Source organism: Cetorhinus maximus, chromosome 18, assembly GCF_964194155.1.
Source record: "Cetorhinus maximus chromosome 18, sCetMax3.hap1.1, whole genome shotgun sequence".
Classification (NCBI taxonomy): Eukaryota; Metazoa; Chordata; class Chondrichthyes; order Lamniformes; family Cetorhinidae; genus Cetorhinus; species Cetorhinus maximus.
In genome coordinates this window covers 48,097,623-48,122,321 of record NC_135896.1, presented here as the reverse complement: position 1 = coordinate 48,122,321, position 24,699 = coordinate 48,097,623, and the positions used below count along the sequence as shown (strand labels likewise).

Below are 24,699 nucleotides of genomic sequence, written 5' to 3'. Positions count from 1 at the left end.
TGTAAAACATTTGCAGTCAAATTAGTATCGTCATTGCAACAGTACTTCTTTAAATACAGAATTTTTAGTTATTCTTTCACAAAGACTTTAATAGAATCAAAACTTCTCATTTGGAAAAAAGCTACATAAAGCTGTCCATGTGTAAAAACAGACTAAGGAATGTAAAAACAGACCAAGGAACAAAAATACAAATTGTCGAGAATCTGGCCTTGTGACTCGTTTATAGTCATGGAATGTAAAAGTATAATTGGGAAGTTTTCTCTTGAATTGAAAAGGCAGGTTTACATCTGATGGATGCAAGAGCACATGGTGTAGGGGGTTACATATTAGCATGGATGAAGGATTGGTTGGCTAACAGGAAGCAGAGAGTAAGGATAAATGGATCTCTTGGATTAGCAGGCTTTAACTAGTAAAATGCCACAACTATTGACAATCTATACCAATGACTTGGATGAAGTGGTAGCCAAATTTGCTGATCACACCTAGATAGGTAGGAAAGTAAGCTGTCAAGAGGAGGCAGAGAGACTGTAAAGGGATACAGGCAGGTTAAGTGAGTGGGCAAAAATTTGGTAGATGGATTTACCTGGTTAAATGTGAACTTGGTCCCTTTGGTAAGAAGAATAGAAAAGCAGTATGCTATTTAAATGGAGATGGATTGCACAACTTAGTGGTACAGAGAGATCTAGGTGTCCTGATACATGAATCACAAAGTTGGTATGCAGGTACAGCAAGTGATTAGGAAGGCAAATGGAATGTTGGGGTTTATTGAAAGAGAATGGAATATAAAAGTAGGGTATTTTTATTACAGATGTACAGGGCCTTGGTAAGACCACATATGGAGTACTGTGATTTGGTCTCCTTATTTTAAAAGAAGATATAATTGCTTTAGAAGCAGTTGAGAGAAAGTTCAGTGGACTCATTCGTAAGCTGAAAGGGTTGTCCTATGAAGGAAAGTTGGATAGGTTAGGCCTATACCCATTGTGGTTTAGAAGAATGAGGGGTGATCTTATTGAAACATAAGATCCCGAGGGGACTTGATAGGATGCATAACCGGAAGGTGTTTCCTCTTGTGGGAGAGACTAAAACAGTTTAAAAATAAGAGGTTTCCTTTTTAAGATAGAGATGAGGAGAAAGTTTTTTTCCCAAAGGGTCATTGGTGTGTGGAATTCTCTTCCCCAGAAAGTAGTGGAGGCTGGGTCTTTGAATTTATTCAAGGCAGAGTTTGACAGATTTTTGTTAGGGTGGGTTATCGGGGCGCAGACTGGAAAGTGGAGCCGAGACCACAGCCAGATCAGCCATGATCTTATTGAATGGTGGAGAAGGCTTGAAAGGGCCAAGTGTCCTACTCCTGCTCCTATGTTCCCATGATGGGCTCAATATTATTCAAGGAATAAACACTGTTTGAAATTTGCCTGGTATAATTTCAGCATCTATCAAAGAAAACAGCTTCCTAACAACCAACCTTGTTCCATGACAAAGCCCTTGTTTAGAATTCAAGTTTGGTAGCAACATTATAACTGCTCCTTCCTTGAGTATAAGTTTATGCAGTTGCATGTCCTTGGAATCATACTGTGCAATAGTGCATCAGCTGCAGGGACCTATTAAACTCGGACAACAGGACTTGAAGTTTTTCATTGACTAAGTAGACTAGGAGAAGGGTAGAGGTCCGTGGTTGATTCAGGCCCACTTGAGCAATTGGTCTTCTTGGCAGGGCCATCTTTGAAGAGATTTCTAAGAAGGATTTGAGATTTCCTGGCTTCTCATCACCCATTGGAAAGGTGACTTTGTAATATAGTCAGCACGCTGATAGCACAGACATTGTCCATTCTGGTGGAGGCTCTTCCAGCGAAAAGGAGAAGTGGAGAAGGGAGGGAGGGCAGGCAAGTGACCGTGGAGAAAGAACAGCAAACTGCTGGCCACCTGCAGGGGCATCTTCGTGATGGGGGAAGAAGTAGAAGGCCACAGAGGGGACCGAAACCATGACAACTCTGTATGCTATGATAACAGAGGTGGTGAGCTCCATTTGCACTGGTAGGCATTCAATGCCTGTGGTTCTCATGGTCACAGTTGTCCTGTACTTCTATGCTTTAGACTCATCCAGGGATTCACTGGAAGCATGTGCAGTATCTCCCAATCAACCACACATCATAGTATAAAGGTAGTGATAGAAGCCCTCTTCAGAAGGATCAACCAACACATCAAGTTCAGAACTGAAGCAGACAGTCAGGCCAGGAGAGGCAGAGGCATCGGCATCATTGCTGGATTCCTCCAAGTGCAAGGTTTTATAAACATCATGGCTCTCCAGGCCAGCCAGCAGTCTTCATTAACTAAGTAATTTTATTCCCTCAAATGTCCAACTGGCCTGTGACCACCACCAGCAGATCTTACAGGTGTCCGCTCATTATTCTGGAAGCAGCCAAGATGCTTACATTCCCTGGCACTCTGGTGAGTATAAGCTGTTATTATCCTTTTCATCTATAGAATCAATATCAATGTATTTTAATTCACCTGACAGCTTTTTGAAAACTTTTTCATACAAATCTGGTGAATTCTAATTTTTAGCACAAAGAATAACATTCAAATAATATGTTGTATCAAATAATTGTTCCTGCTATTTTGCCACATTAAAAATTCCATTACCTCATTCACCCTCCCATCCATACCATTTTTCTTATGCCAACCCCATCCCTGATGGAAACACTCTTCAACCAGGATAACTTTGTGGTCAGGTTTCCATTATCTTCTGCTGTTTATGTTCTCTAGCAACTCCACCCCGCTGTCCCCAACTGTTCGCAGCCACGTGTGTCATGCGCTCCAGTCCTCTGCATGTCCCATGTGCCACCCACCAAATAAACCTACCAACACGCGCCCTTTAAACTGACCAATAAAAGCAGTCTGGACAGACAAAACCCGAGTATTATCAGTATAGATGAGAGGGAGATGTTGACAAGTAAACACAATACTAAACTTAGTTCTTACTCATTCCATAAGACTACAAAAATAAACAACAGGTGGACTTACTACCTCCAGTTAGGTCATTCATTTTCAGGTTTCTGCAACCAAGGGAAAAGAATCCTGATACCCTGTGACAAATCTACCCATACAGATTCCGTAATTGAACTATGCTTGGAAAGCTGAGAGGGAAGACAGAGGGAGGTGGTAGTGCTGGTTGTGGTCACTCACCGCTGCCAACTGCACATTTATAGCACCTTTAACATAAAAAATTGTCCCAGGGAGTTTCACAGAGGCACACGTTATCAATAATGCCCTAGAGAACTACAGATCCCCTGAATTTAGGGTGGGAATAATATATCTACCACACAGGGATGACTTGGTTCCAAAAATACAATGCTTGGGGTATCGATCCTGAAGAGGTCCACTCCCCTCCAGGAGTATAGTCAAAAGTTGGCCAATTCCAAGTACTCACAGAATTGGTACTAATAAAATAACACACAAGCACCAAGCTTTCGCACCAGGATTTGTTAGCCATTTTTTGCATCCTGCCAGATAATTGCCAGTACTATTTCAACTACAAGAATGTGCCCAAATATAGACATGTGGGTTATATATCCACTTTCTACTCTCTTCCTGACACTATAGAACAATTACTGCACTTAAACGTAATTCATTGCATGTGAAGCGTTTTTCAGATACATGATGAAGCACCAATTAAATGCAAGAATTTCTTTTCATCAAAAACATTTCAGAATGCATGCTTCAGACTAACATCTTACCAGTCTGTCTTGCTGCCTTACACTCTAGGTTGTAACCTATTTGGTTACAGAATTAAGTTATTGATTTATTTACTTTCTCAGTTGATCACTATCTATTATGTAGGAATCAGCATCTGAAGTTGGGCTTTAGAACATCCTTTACAATCCAAGCGATCTGAATATGAACTTTAGATCTCCAAATGTAAAATCTGGACCATCTGCATTCATCTATAACCGTCAGATGAAAAGTCCCACAAACTTCATCGCAACTTTCCTTCAATATGCCAGCAAGTGTCCCTGAATAACTTTCACTGGTTGAGAAAGAAATGGTCCAGCAGTTAATTATCCAGTGACCAACCAGAATGCGTACATTAGTTGGTGATATGAGAAATCAGGATTGTCATATAAAGAAAGCAATAAAAGTCCTCAGAATAGGCATTCCAAATTGTAACACATACTGTTCCCTTCTGGGGGATTGCAGTGTCATAATTCTCAAATTGTACTGATGTTTTTAGCATTTATAAGTAATCTTGAGAGAAAAATTAAAGTCACTATACATATGATTTATTTTCTGAGCAGGCCTGAATTACCTTCTTGTTTCCAACTGAAACCCTCTGTAACATTCAGTTCTGAGTTCAACTCTCCAAGACCTGGCAAGGGTCTTGTTTTTTGAAGCACTTTGGCAATTGGCATTACAATGTAATTAACCAAACCTTCCTGAAGACTACTGCAATGAATGACGGTTCAATGTAGACACAGATCAACAGCATGCACTTTTGCACATGTTCTATCCAATGTTCTGAAATATCATAGTTGCCCCTCAAGTGTTGATTTCTCTCTCGTCAGGTCCTTTCAATGCTATCTTCCAACATTTTAAGATTGTTTGGTCTGTGCCAAAAGCTTATGTTGTTTGGGTTGTTTTACTCTCAGCTGATTCTGAGAGATTTGTGATTTCTTAAGCATTTAGCTGTTTCATCAATTAAATATTTTGGGGCTGTTACTTGAACTGGGCATATATCATCACATAACAGTCATCTGAACTTACTTGTCCTGGGCCATCAATATCCTGCTGAGTCAGGCAAGAAAGCAGTGACAAACAACTCGCTGACAGGTCACAGGCCACAAACAGCCTCTGCAGTTGGATACTAAATGCAAGTCATTTGACCACTGAATGGTTATTTTGGCACTGCCACGAGTTGAGATATGCACCAGATTGGTCAGCTAAATAAAAACACACGATCCCAAGTCTCAATTTAGCTTCTGCTTTGGCCACAAAAAAAATTGTGTCGGCACCTAAAGTCATGGCTGCTCTCTTAAAAGACACCAAAATTCAATACAGCATGCAAAGCTTAGATTCAGCATTCAACAGATCCTAACATTTTATTTGTAGCCAAGCATCAGTTAAAATTACCAGCGACACCAGATCCACACCAGAGATAAAATTTAAATATATCTTATTCTTTCTGAAAGGGCAGGACAGCCATCAACTAATAACCAGGAAGATGAATTTAAAATTGCTCTCGTGTTTATCAGCAACAGTTGCAGTATACATAGTCAAAGACAGATCATCATTCACATCCATCTGGAGGTTAATACAAACATGTTTGAGATTAATTTTTAATGGAAATTTTTAACACATGCAACACTATGTTACACAGAATCTTTTTCAACTTCATGTAAAGGAAGTTTCATTTTTCCCATGTCTCCAGAGCTTAATAATTCCCTGCAATACAGATCCTTTTCCAGTCCATTTTCAATTTCGTTTTGATTTTCTTTCTACCTTAAAGTTCAACATGAGGTCTTATTTGACAAAAAGCACTTACTATAAAGTATTGCTATATTATTACTAATGGCGCTTGTTTTTCTGGAATGATTACCTATAGTAGAGCACTCCAGGTGTTTTGCACATGTTGCCTACTAAGAACAGTATATTTTTGAGCAGTTATCTGAAAGAATGATTCTTTGCGCCGTTCCATATATTATTTGGACTATAACTACTATTTGAACACTTATAGAATCTTATGACCTCTATTGCAGCCTCCTCTTTTACTCTGATCCCGTAAAGCAGAACAGAAGCATAAAAACCCACAATACCACATATTGTATCCTGAAGAACCAAACATCTATCACTATCAGCAACAATGAAAACTTGAGGCTTAGCTGCGCCAGTTTTCACTGATTCACCATTTATTGCTTCCTCCCAAATTTTTCCTAATTTTGATTGAACTGTAGACACAACCATATTGTCAGCTAACAAGAACTTTAGTGGCAGACTCCAGAGTTATGGAATCCTCAGGAAGTTTTTAAACTAAGTTAACATTACAGTAAATAACCTTACTACAAAAATCCACTATAGTATCGGTAAGTACAATACATCAACAATGTTAACAATACAACAGGAGCACTCCCTCTCCATTTCTGCACTACCTGTTGGGAATTATATATTCTTCTTTAGTCAACACCATTCTAACAACAATTACCCACCTTTCATGCCACTGCCCTCTTCTTGGAATGTATTACGTGTCACTGCTTGATCTTCAAGATGCTCACTCCCACCGCTACCCGAGGAAGCAACACTGCTCTGTGGGGAGAGAGGAGCATGGTCTGATGGGATACACTGTCCCCTTGCTCGCAGGTCTTCATGGGACATCCATCCATGACCTAGAGGCTGATTTGGCACATTGATTGGTGGGGTAAGAGATACTGAACGCTTCAGAGGACTGTGGTGTGTCTGGCCTGAGAGAACTAGAAAACATATTATAACAGAATAGTTATTCATTGAAAGCAATTAAGTGTCAAAGTCTAATATCCGTAAGCCTACCAATTGTGTCAGTTTAAACATATACATGCTCTTGCCTTTATCATACATGGCTTTGATGAAGTTCTAATCCTGTAACAATCTTAGGTTGGGATCCAAATTTTGTGGTCTGAAGATCATAATTTGATTGCTTGGTTACACACATGACAATACAAGTCTGTCAGTGGTTTCCTCATCAATAGAATTCGCCAAAAGTCCCCCAAAAAATCCACAATATGTTGTACACAGGATGGAATGAGCTTAAGCAAGTCATGCAAATTTGGTCTTGGGCTTGTAGGTGCACTGGAGGCTAAAATGTCTATTCAAATCTAAAGCCATATTATTTTACATACACACAATTCATTTGCTCCAGAGCACCTATTTATCTGATTTGATTGTACATACTGAACAACAATTTAGCAAATTATTTATTTTACTGGCATAGAGATAGCAACAGTCAAGTCTTTTAGTCTAAGTGATATTTTCCTTCCTTGACAAAATCTTTCTTGCACTTCATGAGTAGTCAACAAAACTAAAAAATCCTTTCCAATTCTAAATACGCAGCTTAAAGATGCAAGTGAACAAAGAATGTTGCATATTTCAATCAGATGTTAATCTCCGTCTTTGAGCCACGGAACATCCAAATCACCCCAAAGCTACAATTTAAAACATTCAGACCATTGTTGGAAAATATTTAGCCCCAAAATAGCAACCAATGGTTGCCAATCTAAAATACCAGTGCATTGATGCCGTTTTCCAGAGTAAAAAGAAATGGGGTCCAGAAACCAAAAACTTTCAGAACTGTCATTTAACAGGACAGAATGTGTTGACAGCAATGACAATAACTAGAACATGTTCCGTCGCAAACATTGTTCCCTTATCACCCTTGGTCTTGCAGGCAATAAGTTAGGATGCAATCACTCTCTGCAGGTCATCATTACATCTGCAAGACTATACTGTGACATACAACAGAGCACGTGTTAAAACTCAGATTGCCAGGCGAAGGATAGATTTGGAGCCTAGTCGTTTTACACGTACAAGCTTCTATTTGCAAAGTCACACATTACATACTGTGAACCTCCAATCAACAACCACCCTTTTAATCTACTCCTATTTATATATGAGCAAATGTGAGCCACCCACTTAATATCCTCCACCTGAATACAATTAAACACCTAATTGATATAAAATTAACAGTACGTGGTCATAAAAGCAAAATACTGGATGCTGGAAAAACTTAGCAGGTCTGACAGCATCTGTGGAGAGGGAAACAAAGTTAAAGTTTTGAGCTCATATGACCCTTCCTCAGCTCTGAAGAATGGTCATACGGACTTGAAACGTTAATTTTGTTTCTCTCTCTAAAGATGCTGTCAGACCTGCTGAGTTTTTCCAGCATTTTCTGTTTTTGCTTCAGTATGTGGTCATACTTCAGTTATCTGCTACATAGTGACTTTAAAGCATGAGTTCTTTCAATAAATTTCAATTCAATTTTGGATTGATAGTTACTCATTTGTAGCATTAATGGTCACTCAATGGCAGCGTCTAAATTCCACTTTGCTTCTAACCAATGTTCTGCACACTGACACACGCTTCTGTTTACCTTGCAATCAAGGCAGCAATGCAAGAATGAATAACGTTTTTCTTACAAGAAGAAATCATAAGGCACAACACCCCATCTACTATAGTTACCAAGTTCAATAAGCTCAACAAAAACTTATGGAGGAGTTTCTCCCTTAAATCTTATATTGCACACAATCTCCCTTTCCTCTTGCAAATAACTATTATTAGGTCAGAGCACAAATTGCAGAGCTAACCAAGAGATATAAAAGTGAAATGCATATTTCCTGTGCCATGTTGGAACTTCAGGGCATTTCATGTCTTGGGTGACCACGTGTGGAAGAACTGTTACCAGCTGCTTGAGCTCAAGCTCAGGATTGCTGAGCTTGAGGGGCTGGAGTCACTGCAGTGCATCAGGGAGGATGATAGCTTCCTGGATCATAGTTCCAGCAGGTGGTCACCTCACAGACAGTGAGAGTTCAGGATAGTAGGTGGGTGGGCTTCAGGAAGAGGCAGAAAGTTCAGGGGTCTTCAGGGTGTGTGTCACTCTCAAACAGATACAGAACGTTGGAGGCTGCTGGGACTGACGATACTCTGAAAGAGTGCAGTCCAGACCATGGTACCAATAGCCAAGGAACTATACATGCGGGAACAGCGAAGTGTAGAAATGTGGTTAGAAGAGATTCCATAGTCAGGAGGACAGACAGACATTTCTATAACAGTCATCATGAATCCCGCATGGCGTTTTGCCTCCCTGGTGCCAGGGTAAAGGACATCACAGAGAGGGTGCAGAATATTCGGCAGCAGGAGGGGGGTGAGCCAGAAGCTGTGGTACATGTTGGTACTAACGACATAAGGAGGGCAGGCATCAAGGTTCTACAGTCAGATTTTCAGGAGCTAGGGAGGAAGTTAAAAAGTAGAACTTCAAAGATGGTTTTCTCTGGGTTACTTCCAGTGCCACGCGTTTGTTAGAGTAGAAATATGAAGATAGTGAGGGTCAATGCGTAGCTTGGAGCATGGTGCAGAAGGAAGGACTTCAGATTCTTGGGGCATTCAGACCAGTTCTGGAGCAGAAAGCATCTATTCAAGAGGGATGGGCTGCACTTCAACAAAACTGGGACTTATGTCCTCATGGGGAGGTTCACTAGTGTCGTTGGGGAGGATTTAAACTAAATTTGCAGGGGGTTGGGCAACAGCACATAGAAGTAGAAAAGAGAATTACGGTCCATAAAGTTAGAATGCTAGACAATGCTAGAGGAGGGAATGGTTCCATTTTAGATAGGAGTGGGCTAAGAGGAAGCAGTAAGGTATTGGGTGGACTCAGGGTAAGGAAGGAAGTGATAAAATATAAATAGGACTACTGGGCACGTATGTGAATATGAGGTGTGTGGTAAATAAGATTGTTGAGTTACAGGTGCAGACTGTCATGTGGCGATATGATGTTATGGCTACAACAGAGACCTGGCTCAAAGATGGGCAGGACTGGGTACAAAATATTCCTGGATACAAGGTGTTCGGGAATGATAGGAAATAGGGAAAGGATGGCAGTATTGATTAAGGGGACCATTGCAGTGCTGGAGAGAGAGGTTGTCCCAGAGCGGTCAAGGATAGAATCTATTTGCCTAGAGATAAGGAACAAAAAAAGATGCAATTATATCGCTTGGTGTAGTCTGTGGGCCACCAACTAGTGGGAAAGACGAAGGGGAACAGATTTGCAAGGAAATTACATAGCGGTGCATTATCCGAATATAGACTGGGATAGTCATAGTGTAAAGGGCAGAGAGGGGCAAGAGTTTCTTGAGCGTGCTCAGGAAAATCTTCTTCAGCAAGATGTTTCCAGTCAACGAGAAAGGAGGCACTGCTAGACTCGATTCTCGTGAATGAGATGGGCCAAGTGGATCAAGTGTCAGTAAGGGAACATTTAGGGGACAGTAATCATTGTGCTGCAAGGTTTAGGTTGGTTATGGAAAAAGACAAAACACAATCCAAAGTAAGAATAATTAACTGGGGGAAAGCCAACTTGAATGTGGCGAGAATGGATCTGGCCCAGATCAACTGGAATCAAAGGTTGGCAGGCAAAACGATATTTAAACAATGGGCTTCCTTTACAGAAGAGATAATATGGGCAAAATGAGGTATATCCCCACTAAGGGGAAAAGCAAACAAATCCAGAGCTCACTGGATAACAAAAGAGATAGAGATTAACACGAAGAAGAAAAAAATGTGCCTATGACAGGTGTCAGGTGGATAACACAACCGAGAACCTGGCTTAATAAGGCATTTGATACAGTGTCGCACAAAAGACTTGACTGCAAAGTTATAGCTCATGCAATAAAAGGGACAGTAGCAATGTGGATACAAAATTGGCTGAGTGACAGGAAACAGGGAGCAGTGGTTAATGGATGCTTCTTCGAATTGGAGGAAGGTTTGTAGTGGCGTTCCCCTGCAGTTACTGTTGGAACCCTTGTACTTCCTGATATATATTAATGACCTAGACCTTGGTGAACAGGGCAATTTCAAAATTTGCAGATGATAAGAAACTTGGAAGCATTGTGAACTGTGAGGAGGATAGTGCATAACTTCAAAAGGACATAGACAAGTGGCAGATCACATTTAATGCAAAGAAGTGTGAAGTGATTCACTGTGATAGAAGAATGTGGACAGACAATAGAAAATAAAGGATTCAATTCTAAAGGGGGTGTGGGAACAAAGGGACTTAGGTATACATGTGTATATATCATTGAAGGTGGCAGGACAGGTTGACAGACCGGTTCATAAAGTATACAGCACCAGAGGGGTATAGAGTATAAAAGCAATCAAGTTAAATGTTAAACTTATTTAGGACACTGGTTCATCCTTAATTGGAGTGTTGCAGTCCTGGACGCCACTTTAGGAAAGATGTGAAGGCATTAGAGAGAACGCAGAAATAATTCACGAAAATGGTCCCAGGACTGAGGAACTTCAGTTACGTGGTTAGATTGGAGAAGTTGAGACTGTTTTCCTTGGAAAGAGAGGGTTGAGAACAGATTTGAGAGGGGTGTTAAAAATCATCAGGGGCCTGGGCAGAATAGAGAGGGAATAACTGTTCCCAATGGTGGAAGGATCGAGAACAAGAAGGCATAGGTTTAAGGCAAGTAGCAAAAGAAGCAAAGGGACACGAGGAAAAACTTTTTCACACAGCGAATGTTTAAGATCTGGAACACACTGCTTGAGTGTATTGTGGAGGTAGGTTCAATCGAAGCATTCAAGAAGGAATTGGATTGTTATCTGCAAAGGAAGAACGTGCAAGGCTATGGGGAGAAGGCAGTGTTGTGGTAATAGGTAAATTGCTATACAGAGAGCTGACAAAGACACAGTGTGTCAAATGGCCTCCTTCTGGGCTGGAACAATTCTCAGATTCTGGTTTTTGTGCCTTACTCCTGAGCAGGAGACGAGTTGCAGCTTCTTTAACAACATTTAAGGGTTTTGCTGTTCAATGTGAATGAACACAGCAACATTCATTCACACATCATTATTCTCCAAAATAAACCAAATCAACTTTAGATGGACATCTACAACCAGAAGCTACACAGGAGGGCATTAAAGTAAGGATATTAAAAGTACTTAGTCTCACTTAAATTTTATTATTCCAGATATAATTATGTCTCGAATTTGTGTTCTGAGTGGGGGATGGGAGCCTTAAAGGCTAGGAGAAGGTGTTATAAATTCTGATGCACATTGTACACAATTGCTGGCCTTCATTTTAAACAGTTGTAAAATTGTATGAAGTTTACTGCTGAATTTGCTTCTGGTAGGTGAGGCTCCCCACTGACCAAAATGACCCTACAATGTAAGCCAATTGCAAAGGTTCCACATCATGTTACTTGCGTGGAAATGTTACTGTGCACAATTACATTCACAATTCAAATTCTCTGCAAATTCATGTATAGGCACTATTACAGGTTAACAAGACTATATTTTATTCTAATATATTTTTACATGTAGGCCACATTCAAACATGAATAACTTAAGATGCCTCAACATTACATTTCATCAAGGCCAAATAATTTACCCTGTCTGAATAGTGCAGCAAGGTCGATTAAGTTAAAAACTTCTCTACAGCACCCCAGCGCAGAGTTTAAAAATACATAGTCATTTCAATGCACTTAAAATAGTAACCTCAGTTCTCAGCAAAAATGCAGAATATTCATCCTATCCTCATGACACAATCACCAATTGAGAGTTCAAATAACTTTTTTTTCTAGTTGTCTTCAATAATCTTGCATTTTAAGAGTTGCTAGAATTTCTTTGCAAGTCAAGGGCCCATTATCATTTACATGTGTCAGAAAATTATTCCTAATAATCTGAATTAATTTTCATATTTAAATTGAGAGATGTACCAACCAACATAGTCTCATGAAGTCTCAATGTTTGGAAATCTATTCTGTGCACCTGTTCCCACTGTACTTAGATACAGCATCTGTTGCATTCTACAGTGTTTGCTGTTCTACAAGTGCAGCATTAAGTAACTTGAAAACCATATTCAATAAAGTCAATAACTGGAAAGGTTCTTCACCAAAGCTCTCCTGATGACACACTTCTACCTAGAGAATAAAACAAATTTTCTTATGCCCAATGGATTATGTTTCTCCATTTGTTTAGTTTTCCACCCCCAAACCCCTCTTACCAAAGAACATTCTTAATACAAGTATTGCAGATAAAGAACAACAGGGCACTAGTTTTAAGATTACTGCTTGGGGATCCCCTGCAAATAATGATATTTGCAAGGTTTCCTGACACACATCTGAGATTCTAAAGACAGTGTCAGCTACCCAAAGGAAAATAGTGATGCCACAGCAGACAATAAAAGAACTGATAAATGCAATGAAAGGTCATTGACCTGAAATGTTAACTCTGTTCCTCTCTCCACAAATGCCACCTGACATGCTTGGTAGTTGCAGCATTTACTGTCCTTATTTCAGATGAGCTGACAAGTGGCAAGTAACATTCACGCCACACAAGTGCTGGGCAATGACCATCTCCAACAACAGAGCATCAACCATCACCCTTGACATTCAATGGCATTACTATCTCGGAATCCCCCACTATCAACATCCTGGGGGTTATCATTGACCAAAAGCTGAACTGGACTAGCCATATAAACACTGTGGCTACAAGAGCAGGTCAGAGGCTAGAAATCCTACTGCGAGTAACCCACCTCTTGACTCCCCAAAGTTTGTCTACCATCTACAAGGCACAGGTCAGGAGTTTGGTGGAATACTCTCCACTTGCCTCGATGAGGGCAGCTCCAACACCACCCAAGAAGCTTGACACCATCCAGGACAAGCAGACTGCTTGATTGACACCCCATCCACAAACATTCACTCCCTCCACCACTGACGAACAGTGGCAGCAGTGTGTAGCATTTACAAGATGCACTGCAGGAACTCACCAAGGCTCCTTAGACAGCACCTGCCAAACCCATGACCACTACCATCTAGGACAAGGGCAGCAGATACATGGGAACACCACCACCTGGAAGTTCCCCTCCAAGCGACTCACCACCCTGATTGGAAATATATCACCGTGCCTTCACTGTTGCTGGGTCAAAATCCTGGAATTCCCTCCCTAACAGCATTGTGGGTGTACCTATACCACATGGACTGCAGCAGTTCAAGGAGGCAGCTCACCACCACCTTCTAAAGGTCAATTAGGGATGAGCAATAAATGCTGGCCTAGCTCACAGCACCCACATCCCGTGAATGAATGTTTTTTTAAAAATTCCAGTATTCCCATTATTGTGTTCATTGCTGATAATTTTTACTTAGCATGTTAAAAGAAAAATGAACTCATGTACTCTCAAGGTTTCCAAGACACTGGATAGTAAACATTGAGATTTTTTAAAAGTTGCTAATGCTAGAAATTTGGAGCAAAATAGAAAATCCTAGCAATACAAAATAGCTTTTTCAACATCTGAAAAAACGAAAGTCAGGTTAATAATCCCTAGGTCACAACTTGCATTAGTAATAATACTTCAACTCTGTAAGAAACAAACTCACCTCTTTTTTTAAAAAAAGATGCTGACAGGCATGTTGTGCACTCCCATGATAAACTTTAATTTTTGTTGGGTGCAAAAAAAGGAACAGCATGCAGCTTACAGAAAAATGATAAGAAATAAACATGCAAGTGATGTTGGAACATTGGCATTACAGCAGCCACTACTGCTTTCAGAAAGAACTAAAATTGGCCTTTTTAAAGTTAGAAGACCGCAAAAATAACAGAAAGTCTCAGGACTGAACTTGTTAAAGTAGCTGCAGTAAAGTTTCACATTAATATTTTAATAGTCAAATATTAATTAACCCCAATAAATATTCAAATATAAAACATCCAAAAGCAGCAGTGTGGAATGAATCTATAGTTCTTACTTTTATTAGTCCCATTTAAGACTGCTGGTTTGGCTGTTGTGAAGCTGAGAAAACAGATTGCAGTGTGCATGCCTCAAACTGCAGTCAAGCGTAAACCAATTTTGAAAGGGACCATAAAAAACATTAAGTCCTAATTTGCACAGATATTGACCTCAATGCCTGTCAAAGGTGAATGACCGTAGGGCAACCAAAATATGGAATGAACATGCACAGGCCACACAACATATTGGACCCTTCAGTGCCCACTTTTTGCCTGAAAAAATGGGAGCTGTGCAATCCAATTCCTAGCCCTATTAATCACCCTCATGGCTCTCTCTGCATGGCTTGTAGTGCTCTAATGCCTTTTCATGCCCCATGGATCTATATGCAATATTTGAAGTTCGGTATAACAAGGGCACTACACAGTCTGGTTATGACATTCTCTGACATATGCTAAGTATAGGGAGGGCATATTAACCATATCTTCTCTTCTGAATTGGTAACACATCATTAGTTTTTATATACATGTTGACATTCAAATCTAAGTCACCGTTATTTTACTCGACTCCTCCACTGTTGCTAAATTATCAGATTGCTTGTCTGACATCTAGGACTCAATGAGCAGAAATTTTCTCCAGTTAAATATTGGGAAAACTGAAGTCGTTGTCCTCAGTTCACACTATAAATTCTGTTCCCTAGCTACCGACTCAATCCCGCTGCATGGCAACTGTGTGAGGAAACAGACTGTTCACGACCTTGGTGTCTGACCCTGAGATGAACTCCTGTCCACACATCGACACCATCACCAAGATCACCTATTTCCACGTCTAACATTGGCGACTCCGACCTTGCCTCAGCTCACCTGCCGTTTACACCCTCATCCATGCTTTTGTTACCTCAAGGCTTGACTATTACAACACATTCCTGTCCCAAATTCTATCCTCCATAAACTTGAGGTCATCCAAACCCTTGCAGTCCATGCCCTAACTCACATGAAGATCAGGTCACCCATAACTGCTGTATTTGCTGACTGACATTGGCTACCAGTTAAGCCACGCCTCCATTTTAAAATTATCATTGTTTTCAAATCCCAGCATAGCTTCACCCCTCCCTAAATTTCTAATCTTCTCCAGCCCCACAACCCTCCAAGATATCTGCGCTCCTCTAAATCTGGCCTCTTGCCCAACAATAGAGGCTTGGCTAACTAACAGGAAACTGAGCTGGGATAAGTGGGTCATTTTCAAGTTGGCAAACTGTAACTAAGTGGGGTGTCACAGGGATCAGTGCTGAGGTCTCAACTATTTACAATTTTAATGACCAGGGTGAAGGGACAGAGTTTATTATATCCAAATTTACTGACTATAAAAAGATAGTAGTGAGGAGTACACGGAGTCTGCAAAGGAATTTACCTAGATTAAGTGAGTGAGGAAAAACTTGGCAGATAGAGTGTAATGTGGGAAAATGTGAGATTGTCCACTATGGTAGGAAGAATACAAAAGCAGATTATTATTCAAATAGCGAAGGGCTGCAGAATGATGTAGTACAGAAGGATCTGGGTGTCCTTGAGCGTGCCTCATCATGCAGGCACCCATAGGGGACCTCCTTCAGACTGCAGCCTCTGCATTTTTGCATGGGCTGCCATGGTCACTGGCAGATGTGGAGCAGATGAGGGCTCTGGCGGAGGGGCTGGGGAGGTGGAGAAAGATTAGGGTGCTGAGGAGCTCTCAGTACCTTCACCCTCCTCAGTTACCTCCACAGCCAGACGTTGGGCTTCAGGTGGGGTTGATGGGGCTGGCTGCTGACATGCAATGCTGGCCACAATGGCGAGTTTTCACACCGTATTGTCCCATTCCCGCCTCATTAATAATGCAATCCCCAGAAACAGCCAGTGCGGCAGCCTCTGATTCGCCCGCCCCCACCTTCACCTCAGGCCTTCAGTAATCTGGGTGCCATATTTAAACGGTGCTCCTGCACAGAGCTAGCGCTCACTAAGGCATAGGAAGCTGCTGCAAAGTCATGGCTGCCAAAGGGAAGAAGCATGCTGCTCCAAGTTTACCAACGCCTCCTCGATGCAGTGGAGGCCTGCTACAAAGTCCTCTACCCCCACTCTGGGCAAAGACCAGCAAACAAGGTCACCAAACCAGCATGGGAGGCGGTGGCAGCAGTGATCAGCGCCAATGCCCTGCAAAAAATGACAACTACCCAGTGCCAAAAGAGGATGAATGAACTCCTCCGTTCCACCAGGGTAAGTCACTCTTCTCATCACTCTCAACTCTCACACTCTCAAACCTATCACACACCCACAGGGAACTCACTCACTGCCAGTTCAAAGGACATCACCATTCACTCTTTCTGATACACCTTCATCTGCCCTGAGGATCATGTTCTCATCCTGTCCATGGCACCACTCACACATGCGAGGCATCCTTCTCATCTGCCCTGGCAGGCGTCCTGCTTACACTCTCTCCATCAGTATTCAAGCAGCACAAGCTGGCACACAACAAAAGGGAGAGCTCACTGATTGGTGGAGGAATGCCTGATAGCAAGGTCCTCACAGATTTTGAAAAGAGTCATCCAGCTGGCCATCGATGATCTGGACCGTTCCTATGCTGATGGTAAGGTCGGCGGTGCTCAGCCAAGTGAGGATCCAGCGGTGCAACATCCATCAGACAACCATTCTGTGAGTGAGTTCTCCTGTTCCGCAGTCCCCAGCCATGCACTAATTATCTCTCCTTGCTTTCGCAGGCACATCTGGGAAGCAGCTGAGGGGTCCACAAGCCAGTTCCTTGACTCAAGCCCTGAAAATGCCTCAGGCGAAAGAGAATCTGATGACACCCTAATTGAAGACCGGTCACAGCGCTCACCCACGCTCTCTACCAGCGCAGAGACACACACCTCAGTGGAACCTAGTTCTAGAGTAGCCTCGGGATTACAATCTGGTGAGTGCATTGCACTGTCTGATCCACAACAGGTGGCGGCAGGGGCTTCCCAGGTTTCTGGCACTCAGAGGACTACCAGAGACCAGAAATCTGCTGAGTCTAAGTCAGGTGACTCAGTCATACCTCAGTGGTTGGAGCTGCAAAGGCAAGTTTGGGAACATCAGGAAGGGATGTCCGCTGCATTCAAGTTGCAAGGCACGATGGGGGAGTCTGTCCGCCTTTTATCTGAGACCATAACGCACCGAGGTCAGCACTGGCAGGATGGTGGTCGCCATAGACACCTTGGTTGAGGACATCGATCCTGCAATATTGCATGAGCTGAACTCCATCACTGATGCCACTGTTGGCCTCCACAGTTTCAACGTGAGAGGTGTGTGGAGCTGCTCAATCTCACTTCAACTTCTCCTTCTCCTCAAGGAGTCAGCCAGGAGCCCTCAGGCACCCGAAGAGAGGAGGGATCAGCGGGTGCACACCCCGGGGCCATCCACCCAGGTGACTCCAGGAGTGTCCAGCCCATGCAAGTCGCTACTTCCCGTGACCCCAGCAGCTCCAGCTTCACAGGCCAAGGAGGGTGTCACTGCCACACAGCAGGATCCTGAAAGCAGGCTGGGGTCCTCCAGGTCTCGGCCCTCCAGAGGACACCCACCAAGGTAATCAGACAAGGCGTAGCAGTCAGCAGGCTACCTCCACCTATGCTGTGGATGTTGGGGTAGCAGCAAGGCATAGTGGCAGGTTTAGGAAGATTAAGATAATGTATTTGTACAGCCTGGGCAAGGGTGTACTTAATGCTCACTATTGTAAATAAACTCCCAAGAATGTCACCTTGCCTATAGCTCCTTGTTCTGATGAGCAGTGTTCGTGTCACTCAGATGTGAAACCTTGGTTCCTGCACAAGATAAAAGGTAGGTGTCTCAGTCCAGGGCCTCTTCCCTGTGCAGTGTATAACCTTCAGACCAAAGTGATGATCTGGTTTCACACTCACTGGACACGAGTGATGCCTGCACCTCGATGGTGCTCGTCATTGCTGCCAGAATGTCGTGGGCAGAAATCACAGAGTTCCGTCATTCTCTGTGTGCTCTCAGCACCTTTAAGGTGGGGCTGACCGCCATCTCTTCAGCATCTCTGACTGGTGACAGTGTGCTCCTGAAGGGGTCAGGTGCTGAAGGCTGACAAAGGGTCAGTGCATTTAAAGTTTCACGGCTGCATCTCCATGATATGACCCTGATCACAGAGATCAACCGAACTGCCCTCAGCCAGACAGGAATCAGACATTCACAGGGGCAATGTGAAGATCTATGGAGTGTCTTCACTGCATGTCACCATCATCCTCCTGGAATCCAGGGACTATTCCGGCCTCTGCTGTACCACCATGACATGAGCCTGAGGGCTGAGAGGTATGCGTTCTGCCAACAGTCACACAGGAGTCAAACGTTCACAGATGCAAGGTGAGGATGTCAGGACTGTCCTCACTGCATCTCGTCGTCATGCTCCATGAATCTTGTGGCTATGAGGGCCTCCCAAGCGCGCCTGCCTCGTCTGGCCAGTGCGATGACCTCATCGCCCACATCCTCGTGATTGTCAACCCCTTTGACATCCTCCTCATCAGGAGGGGATACATGCAGCTCCTCCATCTCCTCCTCAGCCATGTCCTCCCCACTTAGCAGCACAGGGCTGCGGAGTGCGATGATGCGTGACATCCTCTGGGGTCAGTACTGCAGTGCTCCACTGGACTTGTCCAGGCACTGGAACTTCATTTTCAAATCTGACACCTGCTAAGGATGTAGGAGTCATGGACACTCCCTGGGAATTGTGCATAGGCCTGTATGATGCATTTGTGGTGGTTGCACACCAGTTGAACATTCAGCGAGTGGAAGCCCTTGCGATTGATGTAATTGACTGCTTGTTGCCACTGATATCTAAGCGCTGCGTTAGTGCAGTTGATAGCACCCTGCACCTGTGGAAAAACGGAGATCTGCGCAAATCCCAGTGGTCTTGCTTCCTGCCTTTCCTGGTCCCAAGCGAAATACACAATGTTCTGTGCCTTCGTGAAGATGGCATCCGCGACCCCCTGGATACACTTGTCCGTGGAGGCTTGTGAGATCCTGCACAGGTCACCTATGGAGACCTGGAAGGAGCCACTAGTGTAAAAATTGAGCGCCAAGATCACTTTCGCGGCCACTGGCAGTGGATACCCTTCATGTCCCTGTGGCACCAAATCCTGCAGCAGGTGGCATACGTTACCAACCAGTTCTCTAGGCATGCAGTCTTCAGCAACACTGGTTCTCAGTCATCTGCAAGAATAACAGGCACTGTCTATAACCCTGAGTCTAGCAAGGCGCCTATGAGCGACGGCATGCTGCGGATCATCAGCTGCATGCGCAGAAGGCCCTGCCGCCCCTTCATCTTGAGGGAAATGCTCCTCCCTTTTCCGAGTCAGGTGCCTGCACCGCCCTCTTCTTCTTCTCTGGTCTCTGTAAGCCATGAGGTATCCGCTAAATCACCAGGCTCCACGATCCTAATGCTCTCCTCCTGCAGGATCAAAGAGAGAGACACATGGGTTAGCATGCGTGTACTAAGGACCTCTCTTGGTTAAGTCAGAAGGCCCCTTCTCGCATGCAGGACTGTCCAGGCCACCGCTTGGATGGCAAGTATGTAGTGTGCTCATTGGTTGTCTGAAACTACCTCCAACCCACTCCATTTGACTGATTGGCGGCAGCTTCAACCATTGGACTGCATGCTGTGCTCTCAGCTCAAGCATTCTTCTAACTCGCAATGCAAGACTGCGCTGTCAGCTTCAACCATAATGGATACTGGTCCAAACCTTAATAAAAGCGTGGCAAGGGACTGTGAGTGCTTTCAACAGTGACTGTGCCATGGCCACCTTTCGCAAGGGGATTTTACAACTTGCCCAGTCAGCCAATTACTCTGCTGCCCCTTAAAATGCACATTAATTTGCACTGTGCACCCGAGGGGTGAAAAGTTCTTGAGCATTTGATGGCATTTTCATGCTTTTGTGTTGCTTGAAAGGGGAAAAAAGCTTCAGAGGCCTGACTCTAAACATGTCAATGGAGCTGCAGCCGAACAGTCTCAACGTGGAAGAATGTTTACTTTTGACAAGCTTTTCCAAGTGCATGGCATGTGCCTGAGTATTTCCTTCAGTCTGTGTTGCCACCCCCGCCCCGACCTGCACTAGAGCCCTTGCCCTGGCACCGCACTGAAAGCCAACCGGGAAAAAGCTACTTGCCTGTGCCCCTCCCCGACAAATGCCTCTTCCTTGATGTCCTACAGGTGATGCTCGCGAGCACTGAGCAAGGTTGAGTGCACTCACTTCAGAGTTCTCCTCGAAGTTCAGGTCGCCAGGTGCGCGCCTTCTAAAGGCAGTCGTGAAGTGCGCCATTCTGAAGTCACACTGACATGGGTGGTAAATTTGACGTGGGGGAATGATTCAGGTGAGCAGGGCTTATAATTAGATGCAAATGTACTAAAATGGCGCTCGCAACATGTAGTGGTAGGAAGTGTGACCCGCCATTGATGGTCGGAACTTACGATCACAAACTGGTTTCATGATGGTGTAAAGCCAATTTTTGGCCTTCTCGCCATATTGTTCCTCCCACCTTCCATGATTCCCGGTGCCAACAGGGCCCGAAAATTCCGGCTGGTGTCTGAGTTGAGCTGCAATTTCAGTTGCTGTGATTGGAAAGTCATCATCTCCTACTCCTGTTGTGAAGGATACATCTTCACAGCCTTTATCCGAATCCTCATGTGGCAAACATGACATTGCATCAGCGGTATTTAATGGTGTATTTGTACTGAGGGAGAAATATAGCTCACTATTGCATTCTTGACACTGTCATCATTGGTATTGCAGATTTTTGACCCAGAAAAGCTGCTTGTTACTCGTGTGATGTTTCTACCCAACAAAAATTGGTGAAATGTGTTGATTCGGAAAATGATTCTGAGCACTTCTTTTTCTATCCGTGTGTAGTTGCATTCTCTCTTGGTAAGAGTAGGCGACGTGAACACTACGGCTTCTCTTCACCATCATTCATGACATGTCTGATCACTGCTCCAACTCCATAGTTTGAAGCTTTACATACTAGGTTGAGGTAGCATTTGTGCTCACCAAGTAGCGCATCACTGATCAAGCTTCTTATACATGCATCATAAGCACCTTGTTATGCTTTAGATTATTCCCACTTCACATCTTTCTTCAACAACTCATGCTGTAAAGCTAACACAATTGCAAGCTCAGGCAAAAATTGCAAGTAATATTGGACCATTTCTAGAAAAGATCTAAGCTCAGACACATCTTTTGGCTTTGGGGTATTGACTGTAGCATATCTTCTCTTTCACTGGCTGTAGCCCCTCTTCATTTATTTTCAGGCCACAGTACACCACCTCGGAAAGCATAGAAGGACATTTGCTCCTTTTCAGCTTCATGGTATGATTATTGAGCCTTTTTAACACTTGATCTAATGCTTGGAGATTCTCTTCCTCTGTTGGAGTTGCGATCAACACATCATCCTGATTGCACAAACAAAGCAGTACTCTTTGCAAATTCTTATTCATTGTAGCTTGGAAAATTATTTGGAGAAAACTTCACACCATGGGGAACTTTGTGTAGGAGTACAACCCTGTGTATATTTATCATGAGATGACATTGGCTTTCTCGATCCACACTAAGCTGTGCATAAGCAGGAGACAAATCCAATTTCTTGAATCCCTTGGATCCCGCTAATTCTTCCTGCAGATCTTGGAAGTTTAGCAATAGATACTTCTCATCATTCTTTGCTTGATTGATTGTGCCTTTGTTGCCCCCACATAGTCTCATAATTTTGTCTGACTTGGGCACTACTACGATTAGGATTGCCCGATCACTGTAGTCAGTTTTCACTAGCACACCATTTCTCTCTTGCTTCTTTAGTTCCTCTTCAACTTAGGTTTTGAGAGCACAAGGAACTGACCTAGCCTTGCAACATATTGGTCTGGCATCAGGCCCAATTAGGATATGCGCTTCCACACCGATTATGCCTTCATAACAGTTCACAAAAATGTTGCTGTAGCTATTAAATAGCTAACGAAGCTTCTTGGTCATCCCAACTTGAAAAGCAAGCCTCCAGTCTAACTTAGCTTGTGAAGCCGATCCTTATGCATTAACATTGGTTTGCTGAGATATCTTGCTGCAACAATGGGCAGCTTGAGGGGCTTACCCTTAAACTTGACATTGCATTGCATTCCATTCGTCCACGCATTTACAACACCTCACCAGAGTAGATTTTCAATTGAACTGTGCTCTCAGTTAGAGGTATGTCACTGAATTTGGTCTCGGACATGTCTCTACTCATAATAGAGCAATTTATAGATGTATCGATGCGTATGTTGATATACTGTTGATTTACCAAAACCTTTGTACAAAAGTCTCTGTCATCCGAGTGATTCTTCGTGGCATAAATGCTGTAACATCCTAGCTTCTCTTTGTTAGAGCACTCATGATTCACTTCATAATTGTGAACATTACAGTTTTCCATTCCCACTGAAATGAGTCCTCTTACCTGCTCTGGCCTTTATTTCACAAGCATTTGCAACATCACCCATCTTTTGGCATCTACTGCATTTGGCACTTTTGTACAGGTATGCCTGTGTCGTACAGTTGTCATTATATCAGTATAAAGGCATTAAACTACTATCACCAGCACTCCTCTGATCAGGTCTCCTTACCTTAGGCTTGACAGAAGCATTCTGACCAAGGGTAGAAGCTGTACTAGTCACTTGCATAGGATGAAATTCCTGAGCATTCCATGATGCCATATTCATGGTAAAAGCCATATTAAAATCTTACAATTGAGTAAGATTGTGTGTGTTCAGTTTCTTTGATTGGATTCTTTTGTCCACCAATCCACACATGAATCTGTCACATAATGCATGACTTGAGAATGTGCCAAAGTTGCAATATAATGATAAATTCTTCAGTGCCACAATGTACTCATCAACAGTTTCACTCTTCTTCTGGTTTCTGGTTCCAAATTTATAGCTTTCTGCTATCTCTCGTGGCTCAGGGTTGAAATGCTCCTCTGACATCATGATGATAGTTTTGAATGGCACATCTTTTGCCTTGTTTGGTGCATGCAGATTTGTTAGCCTGCCATACATTTTCAGGACCATCTCCATTAGTAAAATTGCCTTATTGTGCTCAAGAATTGCCTTATTCTGAGTTTGAGACTTTCACCTTTGAGTTCTACAATATTATTATATCTGAAAAACACGCCCATTCTTTCAATCTATAAAGAGATTGGTTCATACATTCCTAGTCTTTCAATGTATCCTGTGGGCACAGCCATTCTGTCCCATTTCAAAGGTAACAGTACTTTCACTGTGGCTGTCACTAACAGTGATACAGAGACTAAACCACTCTAGTCAGAACAAACTCACCCAAAGCCAGTTTGGTTGGTAGTTGACGAAGGTGGACACTGGGACGCTGCAGCAGCCCATTTAACAAAATGTGGCCACGTCAGGAGCATTGAGTTTCAGCAAAATCCAAGTGAAATATCCACCATCCAGATAGGTGACTGGGCGCCAGCTGATTTTGTTCATTACGGTCCCCACTGCTGTTGGCTGCCAATACTTTTGTACTTTGATTTATTTAGTCGCCAAAATCTGATACATTTTGGGAGGCACTTGCAAAGGCTTAGAGACATCAAGATGGCCAGTTCATGTGATTTAATGGTGTCACTATGCACTGCTCATGGTCATAACATATAGGGCTGGATTTTGTGGGATGTCATGGCCCCACCCCACCCTGGCTAAAAATGTCAGGAGGGGAAACCACCAATGATCCTAATGGCTGCCGCACCGCAATTTAACACTGGGAGCAGAGTTAATTGCTTTAAGGCCAGACTTGTGCCCCTATCTCAGAAGCAGGTACAACCTTAAGAGAAGCACCAGCCAATCGTACAGCTGGCAGCTCCCAGCAGACCACCGGAAGCTGTTCAGACAGTTCCACCACGCTGATGGAACACAGGTAAGGAGTGGGGAGTCTCAGTGAGGGTATGAGGGGGATGAGTGGCCAGGCAAGGCAACACAGGGTAGAGATGTGTGACCATGTGTGCAACTGAGCTCCAAAAGAACTGGATAAAATATGCCAGTAGGGCAGTGGTGTGAACACACACCAGCAGGGCAGGAGAGTGCGACAGAACTCGCACGCACACACCACTAAGGCAGGGTGCATGACCAAGCTCATCCACACACATGACTGCAAGGCAAGAGTACGTGACTGAGTTCACTCACGCCAGCAAGGCAGGGTGCATAACTGA

The 24,699-nt window shown here is 43.3% G+C and overlaps 1 protein-coding gene across 5 annotated transcripts in view; it reads right to left on the bottom strand.

The window, feature by feature from the left end:
- Positions 1 to 24,699, bottom strand: part of samd4a (sterile alpha motif domain containing 4A) — a 230,985-nt gene that overhangs the window by 96,124 nt on the left and 110,162 nt on the right. For 4 of the 5 annotated variants that reach the window (XM_078562637.1, XM_078562638.1, XM_078562639.1 and 1 more), the window contains exon 4: positions 6,198 to 6,458. The exons of the other annotated variant lie outside the window; for it this stretch is intronic. In XM_078562637.1, coding sequence (XP_078418763.1) covers positions 6,198 to 6,458 — 261 coding nt within the window. The remainder of the gene's footprint in view (positions 1 to 6,197; positions 6,459 to 24,699) is intronic. 5 annotated transcript variants of the gene reach the window in all.